The sequence below is a fragment of the Sceloporus undulatus genome, chromosome 1, assembly GCF_019175285.1.
Source record: "Sceloporus undulatus isolate JIND9_A2432 ecotype Alabama chromosome 1, SceUnd_v1.1, whole genome shotgun sequence".
Taxonomy (NCBI): domain Eukaryota; kingdom Metazoa; phylum Chordata; class Lepidosauria; order Squamata; family Phrynosomatidae; genus Sceloporus; species Sceloporus undulatus.
The window spans coordinates 24421601-24435064 of record NC_056522.1 but is presented as its reverse complement, the minus strand read 5'-3'; the positions used below and the strand labels follow the sequence as shown (position 1 = coordinate 24435064).

Genomic DNA, 13464 nt, shown 5'->3' with positions numbered 1-13464 from the left:
TGCGACAACTACAGCAGCTCTAACAACCTCAGTGGCAATGATTTGGCTATCAGTGCAGTGCGAGGGATCCAATTTACCTCTCTATCTCCAGGAAGCTGCCCACCCCTACCCAAGGTCATTCATCTGAAGACATCTAATGTAGGGAGTTAAAGGGCTAAACAGGACTCAGAATAAATCTAATCTAACCCTGTAAATCAGGACAAAATTCTCCATAAGCAAATGCTACAGAAATATGAAAAATTATCAGCCAACCAATAGTTACCTGTAAAATATATTGTTGATTTGCCGTCGTATATATGCTCGGAGGCCCAAGAACTTCCCATAAATCCTATGCAAAATGGTTTTCAGAAAGTCCCGTTCTCTGGGATCTTCACTGTCAAACAGGTCCAGCAGCTGTGGAAGAATGATTTAATCATCCCCTGCACCATGAGCACCAACACACAAAGAATAAAACACAGATAGCTGTGCTTTTCACACTTCATTCTGCATCTCATCTCTAAACTACATAGAATCATAGAGTTGGAAGAGACCACAAGAGCCATCCTATCCAACCCCCTGCCATGCAGGAAACCACAATCAAAGCATACCCGACAGATATCCATCCAGCCTCTGTTTAAAGACCTCCAAGGAAGGAGACTCCACTACACTCCGAGGGAGTGTGTTCCACTTTTGAACAGCCCTTACTGTCAGGAAATTCCTCCTAATGTTGAGGTGGAATCTCTTTTCCTGGAGTTTGCATCCATTGCTCCAGGTTCTGTTCTCTGGAGCAGCAGAAAACAAGCTTGTTCCCTCCTCAATGTGACATCCCTTCAAATATTTAAACAGTGCTATCGCATCACCTCTTAACCTTCTCTTCTCCAGGCTAAACATCTCCAGCTCCCTGAGACTTTCCTCATAGGGAATATTTTTCAGACCCTTCACCATTTTAGTCACCCTCCTATGGACACACTCCAGTTTCTCAACATCCTTTTTAAATTGTGGTGCCCAGAAATGGACACAATATTCCAGGTGGGATCTGACCAGAGCAGAACAGAGCGGCACTATTACTTCCCTTGACCTAGACACTATACTTCTATTGATGCAGCCTAAAATCGCATTGGCCTTGTTAGCTGCTGCATCACACTGTTGACTCAAGTTCAATTTGTGGTCTACTTGGACTCCTAGATCCCTTTCACATGTAGTCTCGTTCAGCCAGGTGTCACTCATCCTATATCTGTGCATTTCATTTTCCCGCCTAACCTTACATTTCTCTGTGTTAAAATTCATTTTGTTAGCTTTGGCCCAGCTTTTTAATCTATTAAGGTCATTTTGAATTTTGATCCTGTCCTCTGCGGTATTAGCTACTCCTCCTAATTTGGTGTCATCTGCAAATTTGATAAGTATGCCTCCAATTCTGTCATCCAAGTCATTGATAAAGTTGTTGAATAGCACAGGGCCCAGAACAGAGCGCTGTGGGACCCCACTGGTCACTTTTCTCCGGGATGAAAAGGAGCCATTGTTGAGCACCCTTTGGGTTCGGCCAGTCAACCAGTTACAAATCCATGTAACAGCTACGTTGTCTATCCCATATTTCATTAGCTTGTTTGCAAGAATGTCATGGGAAACCTTGTCAAAAGCCTTATTGAAATCAAGATATACTATATCCACAGCATTCCCTTCATCTACCAAGCTAGTAATTTTATCAAAAAAAGAGATTAGATTTTTCTGGCATGACTTGTTTCTCTGAAACTCATGTTGACTTTTTGTGGGTCTTCTCTAATTAGAACCACGAATTAGATTTAGACCAGATGATGTTCTGAAGCAACTTTACACTAGAGGCACTGATCAAACCAAAAACACCTATTGTAACCCATACGCAGCAATATTTTGTCTCTTACATCTGACTTACATTCATCAGCATCTCAGACAACATTTGTTTTTTAAAATATATTCTTCATAGAACTACACATTCATATGACAAGTTACACAACTCACTGTCACTTCCTGTAAAGAAACCATATTAAATCTAGAATTTATCAAAGATATAAAATCCAATCATAAAACATGGTAAATGTAATGCTTATGTATAATCCAGTGAAAATGAAGAAAGTGGTAAAAAAAGCCAAGAAGATGTGATGCACATGAACCTTTGGAGAACCAATATTGCTAAAATGAATATATAATCAGTTAACCACCAAAGACACAATCAGATGTGTATGCTTCCTTGAGATAATTGTTTTTCACCCCTCCAACTCTTCCAGCTTCTCTAGAGACCTTTCAGACTACTTTTCTACATTCACTCATCAAGACTATCTCTACTTTCAACTCAGGTGCAAAGTGAAGTGGGACTAAAAGCAAACTTTTACGAGTATCCTTTATGGACTACAACTTCCAGAACTCTCCAGGACATGGGAAAAGGTCATGCTGGCTGGTGATTCTGGGAGTTTTAGTCAAAACAGGAAGCTGTTCAGAGCTGTCTAAAAACACAGTGGAAAGAAACTGTAAAACTACTTACTGACAGTACAAACTTCTGGTCAATATATTTCTTGGCTATGTTTGGTTGGAAGTCTGGTGATTCCAGGAACCTCAAAAAGAATTCATATACCAGCTAAGAAGATTGTGGAGACAAAGAGAAAGAGAAGGATTATTTACAAGCCGATCGTAAGGTATTTCTAGCCTATTCTTTCCTGCTTCGACATCAGTTCCTAACTATTTCTAAGGCCAATGTGTTTCAACAAACAGAAAGTGAAAAAAGTGAGATATAACAGGTAATTAAATTACCAATATAATTAAAATAACATAAAATATATCCATTATAAAAGCAAGAAATAAATCATACAGCATACTATTAAAACCTCTTTCTTTATCAACAGTGCCCCAAAGCCTGTCAGAATAAAATGCTTTTCACCTGTCAATGGAAGGATAACAAGCTGAGAGCCAGTATGAGCAGCCCTAGGAAAGGAGTTGGGAGTTAACACTGGATTCAGATATTGATAGATTTTTAATGGATCAAACACACATTTAACTAGATGAACATGCTGGGCATCTGAAAAACATCTGGAAGTGAAAAGGCCTGCCTCAAGGATGGGAAGTTTATATAATGAGTAGCTTACATCATAAATTTGAAAATAGTTCCTGGAAAGCCAAAAGGAATAGTTTTTATAACTATACAACTTTAGAGTGACAGGTCTTCAAAATATAAAGGAGGTGATGAAATGGGAGACAAGACAGAATGAGGATAAGATCATCACTATTGTGTGAAAAAAAATTAAGGGAAAAAAGGATATACTGTATGTAGTATCAGAGAGATACAACGCATTGGAAAGACAAACTGAAAAGATATCTCCAGAGAAAGTTTTTATACTTTTCTCAGCCAGTGAGGGAACAGATATATCACAAGAACTTTGTGAAAGAAAACAGTGGAAATGTAGACAATTAATCTCAGTAAGGGCCTAATTCAGTGATTAAAGGCCTACATTATCACTGTGGTTGGAGCAGTAATTACATGCCAACACAAACTGACTGAAAGTCCCACCCAATGCATTTTTATTGCAAAGTACACATTTGGAGAGATTGGCTTCCTAGCAACTAAGCACCGGTCAAGTGGGGTGCCTCAGAGTAAGTCATCTCCAAGAGTTGGGAAAGTTACTTTCTGGGAGCCCAGAATCCCCAGCCAGAATAGCCAATAGCTATTTTGGAACTTCTATCCCAAAAAGTCACTTTCTCAACTTCTGGTGATCCTCAGAAAGTGTTCCTAGCCTTGTTCACTTAGCTTTACAGGAAATCTAAAAAAAAAAGTCAGTAAAATATACTATATGAAATTTATACTTAGAAAGATCAGTGTGTACTGATCTTTTCGATTGGCTGTGATTTTTTTCTCTTTCACATGTAGACAGTTCATTTATTTATCTTTATCTCAAATGAGCTCACAATAATCTACATTTTTTTCTTTCCACATTAATCCTCATAAAACCCTGTGTAGCAGATGGGCTAAGAAAGATCACCCAGTGGGTTTCACCACTAAATGATGATTTGAACCCAAATTTCCTTACTCCTAAGCCAATATTCTTATCACTGCCCCACACTAGCAAAACCGGACATTGCTTGCTCTCAACTCCTAAAAAAGAGACTAGTTGGGACCAGATCTAATGAAGTCGTATGATGCGGCAACTTAGTAAAGCAAAGGAAAAAGCTCCAGTCTGTACCTGAATGGGTGAGAGCCTGAGAATCTGATCTACACTGCCTTGAGCATCAGCACTGGAGGAAAAGTGGCATATAAATGCAATAAAATTAATTTTAATTTGTTACCTGGAGGTGTGGCCAAGCAGCTTCTAGTGTAGGTTCATCTTCCTCAGGATCAAATTCTGCTCCCGTTGGGTTGGATGATGGGGGAAGTGTCCGGAAGAGATTCACTGAAAACTGACAGATGCAATATTCTTGAGAGGTTTTGTTAGCTTGCTTTCATGGCTTGATCTAGTTCTTCCTTATTAAAAGACCACTAACATACTTTAAGTTTTCTCACAAATTCCTCCAACCCACCAACCACTGGAAAGCCAAAAAGTAACAAACATCCAGCAAAACCCTAATATAAAACCTTAATAGATCTGACAAAATCTAGATTTCTATAGGCTATAATGAGATTTGGAAAGCTTTCTGATACTGAATAGGATCATTGGTTTACCTACCACTGTCTGGCAGTGGCTCTCTCCAGGATTTCAGGCAAGATTCTTTCTTATCCCTACCTGGAGATACCAGGGATTGAACCTTGAACCATCTGCATGCAAAGCAAGTGCTCTGCCACTGAGCTACAGCAATGACAAACATCCTCCATCCATTCTATATTCTATGCACAGTTTTATACCCACCTCTCAAGCTATTACCTGTCACTTTCAGCCTGTCAGCAAGTGATGAACGCTGTCACTCCGGCTGACATTTACCCAAGATGCTGACTCTCTCCAGCTACCCAATTACATTCCAACCCCCAACTGAGTTACTTCTAAGGGAGGCTCTGAATGCACATTTCTCCTGATTCACTGCTTCTGAGAAGTGCTGCCTGGAGCCACACCTGGAAAAACAGGTCAGTCTTACCATGATAACAGCTTCAGGGTAAATGGCCTCTGTGACAACATCCCGATTATGTGTGATGTACTCCACCATTTCATTGAGACCTGCTCGCTTCACTTCTTTGAACTTCAAGTCACTGAGTGGGTCTGTGACAAAGTCAAAGAGGACGCAGCATTGTCGCAACTTCTGAATGAAGAGCTCTTCCCGTTCGTGAGGAGGCGCATCTGACAGAAGAGGACAAAAGGCAAAAGAGGGGTCATCTTTCTTGTTCCAAAAAGCTCTTACCATCATCCTCATACTTCCTTTTCCCAATACTGGACTGAAAGCATCTTACAAAGATCAAAACAAGTACAATTAAAAACATTTAGAAACTCAGTAAGTAAAAATGCTTAAAAAGATACTGTTACAAAACAATTAAAGAATAGAATCAAATAAAACCTTTAAATTAAATCTACTAAAAGACAATACATAAAAATCAGCAGAACAGCACACCATTCAAACACTTTGCAGTTCTTTCCATTCCTTAAAGGACTGTGGGAAAATTTTCACTTGCTAACAGAAACACAACAAAGTAACTGCAAGTTTTGAAGTCAACAATACTGGACTAGATAGGCTGATGATCTGGCCTATGTTCCTATGATAACAAAGCAGCTGTTCTGATGTTGCTGTCCATCACATTTTTTACTTATGCAGTATGCAAAGGGATCTTGTAGCACCTTTGAGACTAACTGAAAGAAAAAAAGTTGGTAGCATGAGCTTTTGTAGACTTAAGTTTACTTTCTCAGATGAATGTTTTGAATGAAGAATCCAGACTCAGACCTACATAAGCCATTTGTCTATGAGAATGTCAATTCAACTTCAAAACCTTGTGGGTATGAAGATGACATGCTCTCAGATCTTTAGGGAAGGCCCTTCTCTTGTTGTAATCCACTTTGATTCCTCTGAGAAAAAGCAGAATATAAATAAATCATATTATTATTATTTTTCACATTTATTTGTTGGGAGTACAATAAGAGCTTTCTTGAGGGCTGCTCCAGGGCTTTGGCTTTTCCTTCCTAGTTACTTTCTGGACTATAGCTCCCAGAATCCCCCAGCTAACATGGGTAGTGGTCCTGCTGGCTGTAGAGTCTGGGAGCTGTAATCCAAAAATATTTACCCCCGCCCCGCCCCGCTGTTGTCACTCTAAATAGCAGAGTCAGTTTTACAAACAGGATTTTTCTCCAGAATATCAGGTAGGATGCAATCCTGGTTGAAGATGTCAGGTATGAACCTATGACCTCTGCATTCAAAGCATGAGCTTTACATCTGACCTACAGTCCTTATATCACTTGCTCTTCTTGCTACTTTCTCCTTGCAGGGCAATATAGTCCCTTCTGCTTTGCAAAACCTCAGCTGAGAGCTAGATTCTGCTCTGGAAAACCTCAGCTGAGAGCTGGTGTTTCAAGTAAAGAGAATGAACTGTGAATCAAGGCATTCCTAGTTCATTTCATTCATGAACCACTGGGGAATACCAGAGGCCAGCTATTCACTCTAAAGATGTGACCCTCCATATTCTTAAATATGGGAGTATAACTTTTACTAGCCTACCTTATGAGGCCGTTATTGCAAATTGTTGTTGTGTGCCTTCAAATCGTTTCAGACTTATGGTTACCCAAAGGCAAAGCAATCATGGGGTTTTCTTGAACAGACTTGGGGGGGGTCGCCTTTGCCTCCATCTCAGGCTGAGAGAGTGTGACTTGCCCAAGGCCACACAGTGGGGCTTCCATGGCTGAGCAGGGATTCAAACTCTGGTCTCCCAGTGTCCTGGTTCAACACTCAGACCACTACACTACACTGGGTCTCGTGCAAATACAAATATAAAATATGTGTAGTAGTACTTTGACAATAACAAAAAACGTAAAGAATTATGGATATAATAAAAATAATCTATCAGAAGCATACTGCTCATCAACAGAATTGTCTTGTTGGATCAGACCAAAGGTCTATTATCAATGTGGTAAGCCTTTGGCTCACCATGTTTTACATTTGGATTGATTACTTTAATATGCATTTGTCTTATTTGCACTTGAGCAAATAATAATAATAATAATAATAATAATAATAATAAATAAAACTTTTATTTGTATACCGCTTTTCCTCCTGATCAAAGCGGTTCACACTGTGCAAGCTATGTGACACATGTCACAATACAAAGCAATACAATATAACAACAATTACATCAACAGTTACATCAACAATTTCACACAATTCAATAAAAGTCTAAAACCATCTACAGAACAATTAAAAACTATCAGTTGTGGTTGGACATCCTGATCTTAATTAGGGTTACTATCTTTAAAGAGAATCAGGAGGGTATGCTATCTGAAAAAGATAAGTTTTCAATGCCTTCTTAAAGGCTTCCAATGTGGAACAGAGTCGGATCTTTTCTGGAAGTGCATTCCAAAGGGCAGGGGCTGTCGCCATATAGGCTCTCTGATGAGTTGTTGCTAATTTTACCCTGGGGTATTCAAGTAGGTATTTCCCCATTGTTCTGAGGGTGCAGGGCGGATTATGTAGGGAGAGGCGCTCCCTCAAGTAACTTGAGCCCAAGCCATGTAGGGCTTTATAGGTAACGACCAACACTTTGTATTGCACCCGGAAGCTAATAGGCAGCCAGTGGAGAGATTATAATATAGGTGTTATATGGTCTGATCTTGAAGTACCAGTGACCAATCTGGCTGCAGCGTTCTGGACTAGCTGAAGCTTCCGAACCTTGTACAAAGGTAGCCCTATGTAGAGCGCATTACAGAAATCCAAGCGAGAGGTTACCAGTGCATGTACTACAGTTTCAAGGTCCTTTCGGTCCAGACAGGGACACAGTTGGTGTATCAGCCGAAAGTAGTACCAAGCACTCTTGGCCATCACATCTACTTGAGATGATAACTGTAGAGATGAGTCCAGGAGTACTCCCAAACTGTAAACTTTATCCTTTAGGGGAAGCATAACCTCGTCAAGGATAGGGTGGCAAATTTCCCTATCTGGACTTTGGGTGCCTATCACGAGTACCTCTGTTTTCTCTGGATTCAGCTTGAGTTTGTTTTCCCTCATCCAGCCCATTACTGACTCCAGGCAGGCATCCAGAGGGGAGGTGCCATCCTTAGTTACTGTATCAGTCGGAGACACAGAGAGATAGAGATTATTATTATACTGCTACTGCCTGCCCTCTAGCTTTTAACGTCCACAACTCCTTAACATTGGCAATACTGGATGAAGGTAATTCGAGCTATAGACGAAAATATTTGGATAGCCAGACAGATTTCTCACCTCTAGTCTGTCACACTTTATCCAGTTTAAAAAGAATCTAGCACAGTGGTTCCCAACCTTCCTAATGCCGCGACCCTTTAATACAGTTCCTCATGTTGTGGTGATCCAAACTCATGAAATTATTTTTGTTGCTACTTCATAACTGTAATTAAATAGGTGTTTTCCAATGGTCTTTGGCGACCCCCATGAAAGGGTCATTGGACCCCCAAAGGGGTCCTGACCCACAGGCTGGGAACCACTGATCTAGCAGGAAGGCTCTGCAAGCCAGGTTCTGTCACCTCCATTGGATGGATTAGGTCCAAGAACCAGACATCCTCACATTCCTGCTTTATCTAGTTCAAGATTTTTTTCAACAGCAACCAGAAAAACAGCCTTCTCTGCCATGTAAACCTGTCTCTATTGAACAAGCTACCCTACTCTCTCTCAATGCTTTATCCTTCATATTCAATCAACAGAGCTATTTTTTGAATCCTACCAAGTAACTGGACCTACTGAAATTGTATCTGAGATGCAACTGAAAATAGAATTGAGGCATTTAGGCTGCACCTGGACTACAGAAATAATCCAATTTGAAACTGCCATGGCCCAATGCCATAGAATTCTGAGAACTATAGTTTGTTGTTGCACCAAAGCTCCCTGACAGAGAAAGCTAAATAACTCACAAAACTACATTTCCCAGAATTCCATAGTATTGAGCTATGTTACAGTGGTGTCAAACCAGATTCTTTATGCAGTGTACATGCAGCTTTAGTTCCTCTAAATATTTTGAGCACATGGTCTTGTGCTACTCCCCTTTTTTTCTGTCTCACATTTTGCTCATACAAACATGCCTATGAAAATACATACAGCAAACTCAAAATGCAGGTCAAGATACTGGATGGTGTTCAAGCCCACTGCACACTTGGCAAACGGTGATTGGATGCTTGGTAAGGAGAGTAGGAAGAGAAGATTTGGGCAAAGCTAACTTAGACCAGCGATGGAAAAACAAAAACAAAAACTTTTTTTTGTTTAAACCACTTTTTTTCATTAATGTTTTAATGGTGAAAAAAATTGAATCCTGTTGATTACAGTAATACTATGAAACAATATTTGTTATTAGAAAGCTTAATCAACCATGTTTTAATGCTTTCTAACAGTAACAATCCAAAGTTATTAGATTTTGATAAGATTTACATCTTTCAACAAAACCTTGGAAATTACATTGACTAGTTGGTAGCCTATATATAGTTCTTTTAAAGTAGGTTGTTTTGGATGCATCTATGTTAATTGAAGGATTTGTTGCTGAATGGCATTTCTTGCACTATAAAATAAAGTTATTAAAAAGAAGCAACTGACACTGGATACTGGTCTAACAATGAGCAATTGACAATAAATGGTTAAAGTTAAAATGTTTAAATTCAAACAGTCATTGTTGTTCCTGTTGGAAAATAGTAACAATAGCCAGACTTTTAAAAATATGAATAATCAATTTTAAAATACAGAAGTGTTTTGTTGTATAAGTCACTCAATTTAAACCAGCCAATGCTGATATAAACTTGCGCAATTCATTTTAGGGGCAAAATTAACCAGCTTCCACAGATGAACTACTGTACTTTGGTTCTTTGTAAATACAGGCAGACACCACTACTACATGCTCTGGGGTTTGTTTGTTTTTTCGGTCTGAAGACAATGCACAGTCCACAGAACCAGGGAAAATCTGGATGTTCAATTTATATCACGGATATACTAGATTAACCCCATGGCAGAGAAACAATACATTCTAATCATCTTAAGAAAGACAGTCCCATATAACATCACCAACATTACAGATCTTATCATCTCTGGATAAACACAAGTAACCCACAGGTTGCAACAGAACATTCACACACCACCAAGTAATCTATGAGCTACTTACTCTACCACAACCTGTACATTTACACCTATTAATGAGGTTCATTTGTTCAATCAGGCATAGCAGCCTTTCTTCCAGCTGGAAACAGAGTAACTCCAAATGTAAGAGCATGTCTGAGCATCCCATTGAAAGAGAGCACAGGGTGTAAGGTTCTAAGGAAAGCTGCATTACATCATTTGCAGAACTTAATTCTGATGGTGAATACTGGCATAATTTATTCTGAATGTGAATCTGGGGCTTCTTTGGTACAGACTCCATAATAAAACAGTAAAAGGGTTCATTGTCCTGCTTGCAGCTTTCTACAAGGACAGATAATTATGATGGTAGTCTTTTCTTCCAAAAGGCAGCTCACTGAAAATCTTAAAGACAGTAAAGCATGATGCCTCCCAATAGTTAGGAGTTGCTTTCCTTTCAGCACTGCAATTACTTCTTGAGTCAGCATGACTCACTGCTCAATCAATCCTGTCCTTACCTGCATAAACCTTCCCATGCAGCACACAGATGAACTAGCCACTGTTTGCTAGCTCAAAGGCTCCCAGATTCATTTATTTATTTTTAATCCACCCCATGAAAGAAGTTATCTGCAAAGAGTACCAAACATACTCCTTTTTAAAGTACAAAACGAAAGTAAACAGAAACAGTACACAATAAAACGAAGGTAAAACCAGCAGCAAAAATAATTTTGGAAAAAAAACACAAAGGAAGATAGAAGCAACAGCAAAGAAACATAAATAATTCTTGAACTACCTGAGAGAAAGAAAAGCACCAAAGGCACCAAGAAGACCATAATGATTCTCTAAGAGGGCTTCCCAGACAGTGGGCCACCAGTGAAAAGGCCCTTTCTTCCTACAGTCACACCTCACTTGGTAATGAAAATGTGGCTGCCATTCTCACCTTTAAGGGCAGGGAGTTTCTGAAGCTCCCGGTTTTTACTCAAGTTGAAACGAGAGGAGCTCTGCCGTCGCTCCTTCTTTACAATCTGGGGTCCCCCTGAATATTTGATTTTATTCAGCTGTGTTGGTGGAGGGGTGCTGTTGCTGGGACGCTTATTTGAGGTCTGTTGTTGCTGCTGCTGCTGTTGCTGCTGCTGTTGTTGCTGCTGCTGCTGTGGTTGCTGGACCTAAAGAGGGGAAAAACAACAAAAATAAATCACTTCTGTGTGAATTCAGATTAGGTTTTATTATCAATTAAAAACAACAACTGCAACTCTGATTTTAAAAATGCTGCATGGGTATCTTTGGCACTCTAAACTAGGGATGGATTTAAGGGCAGAGCACCATCTACAGTAAATCTAGGTGATCTGAATCCAATCAGTAAGAGTTTCCAGTTTCCAATGAATTAACAATATGGGCGACATAATTGTTTCCTTCCTAATTTAGGTTAACTTAATGCTGGGTAACTGATAACTGGGAGACAGAAAGCCTTATTGATCAACAAGAGAGCAACCAGCAAATCCAGATCTACCTTCTGCCTACCCCTGTTCTAATAAACCCCCGTTTAATGCCTCATTTTGAACCAGAAAAATAGGGTTTCCACCTCAGGGATATTCAAAACTACATTCTGATGCTGATGTAATATCCTGGACCATTCAGAATTCAGTACATTGTTATTGTTAACAGCCTTCAAGTCAACCCCAACTTATGGTGATTCTGAGGAAGAGACATCTCCAGTCCCCCCTATGCTCTACTATTTTGCTTAGGTCCTGCAGATTCAGGCCCATGACCTCCCTGATTGAATCTAGTCATCTGGTGTGCGGTCTTCCTCTTTTTCTGCTACCTTGTATCTTCCCTAGCATTATTGTCTTGTCTAATCAGTCATGTCTTTTCATGATGTGGCCAAAACACAACAGCCTCAATTTCATCATCTTGGCTTCCAGGGAGATTTCAAGTTTGGATCTGTTGTTGGATATATTTTTTTGTCTTTTTGGTTGTTCACGGTATCCTCAACGCTCTTCTCCAGCACTACCTCTCAAATTAATTTATTTTCTTATCAGCTTCTTCACTGTCCAGCTCTCACATCTATACATGGTGATGGCTTGGACAGTTCTAACTTGGGTGCTCAGTTGTATATCTTTACATTTTAGGATTCTGTCAAGTTCTTTCATGGCTGCCCTTCCCATTAATAGTCTTCTTCTGATTTCTTGACTGTAGTCTCCATTCTGACTGATATTTGATCCAATGTATGGGAAATCTTTAACTAATTTTATTACCTCATTATCTAGGTTGAATTTGTGTATATCGTCTGTGTCCATTATTTTTGTTTTTTTTCCTATTCCACTGTAAGCCCACCTTTGCACTTTCTTCCTTGACCTTCCTTAGTAATTGTTCAAAGTCTGTGATGTTTTCTGCTAGTAGTATGCTGTCATCCACATATCTTGACATCCCTTACTCCTATCTTCATTCCTTGTTCTGAGGCTAAACCTGCTCTTTGTATGATATTTTCTACATACAAGCCAAACAAGTAGGGAGGTAAGGTGCAGTCTCTCCTGACTCCTGTGCAAATTGGAAACAATTTTGTTTCCCCATACTGTATTCTGTTCTACCAGCAGTCTCTTGTCCTAGGTATAGATTGCTAATCAGGACTATCAAATGTAGTGGCACTTCAATGTCTTTAGGTGTATTCCATAGCTTTTCTTGGTCTATGCGGTCTAAGGCTTTGCTATAGTCTATAAAACTCCTCATGATTTTCTTCTGGAATTCTTTGGTGCACTCCATCAACCATTGCATGTTTGCAATGTGGTATATACAACTTCTTAGTTTGGATAAAAAGGAACATGATGCTAGAGGTTTCCTGGTTTGACATCCTTCACTGAGAAGAGAGGGAAGAAGTTCTTATAAGGATTAGATTGTACAGAAACAGTTCAAAGAAAAGAGGAGAGAAAAACAGCTTTGATGAAACCACACTAGACAATTACAGCATTTGGATAACACTTTAACTGCCATGGTTTCATCCTATAGAATCCTGGGATTTGTAGGGCCCGAACAGACAGGCCAAAATAAAGCTGCTTCGGGTCACTTTGGAGGTATGTTGTTTAAATGTTGCATGTGTCCTGAGAGTCCAGAAGCCGTGCCAAAGCCACACTCCAATCCTAAGGACTGGAGCGCAGCTTTGACACAGCTTGTGGCCTCTTTAGATGTGTGTGTCATTTAAACAGCATACCTCCAAAGTGACCCAAAGCAGCTTTATTTTGGCCTGTCTGTTCGGGCCCGTAGTTTGGTTAGTTGGGT

The 13464-nt window shown here is 39.7% G+C and overlaps 1 protein-coding gene across 4 annotated transcripts in view; it reads right to left on the bottom strand.

Moving 5' to 3' along the window:
* Positions 1 to 13464, bottom strand: part of PPP2R5D (protein phosphatase 2 regulatory subunit B'delta) — a 70904-nt gene that overhangs the window by 30428 nt on the left and 27012 nt on the right. For all 4 annotated transcript variants that reach the window (XR_006102219.1, XM_042452491.1, XM_042452473.1 and 1 more), the window contains exons 3-7: positions 11132 to 11357; positions 5068 to 5267; positions 4288 to 4398; positions 2495 to 2587; positions 263 to 393 (exon numbers count right to left, since the gene is read on the bottom strand). Coding sequence is in view for 3 of the 4 variants with exons in the window: in XM_042452491.1 (XP_042308425.1) it covers positions 263 to 393; positions 2495 to 2587; positions 4288 to 4398; positions 5068 to 5267; positions 11132 to 11357 (761 nt within the window). In the remaining variant the exon portion in view is untranslated. The remainder of the gene's footprint in view (positions 1 to 262; positions 394 to 2494; positions 2588 to 4287; positions 4399 to 5067; positions 5268 to 11131; positions 11358 to 13464) is intronic.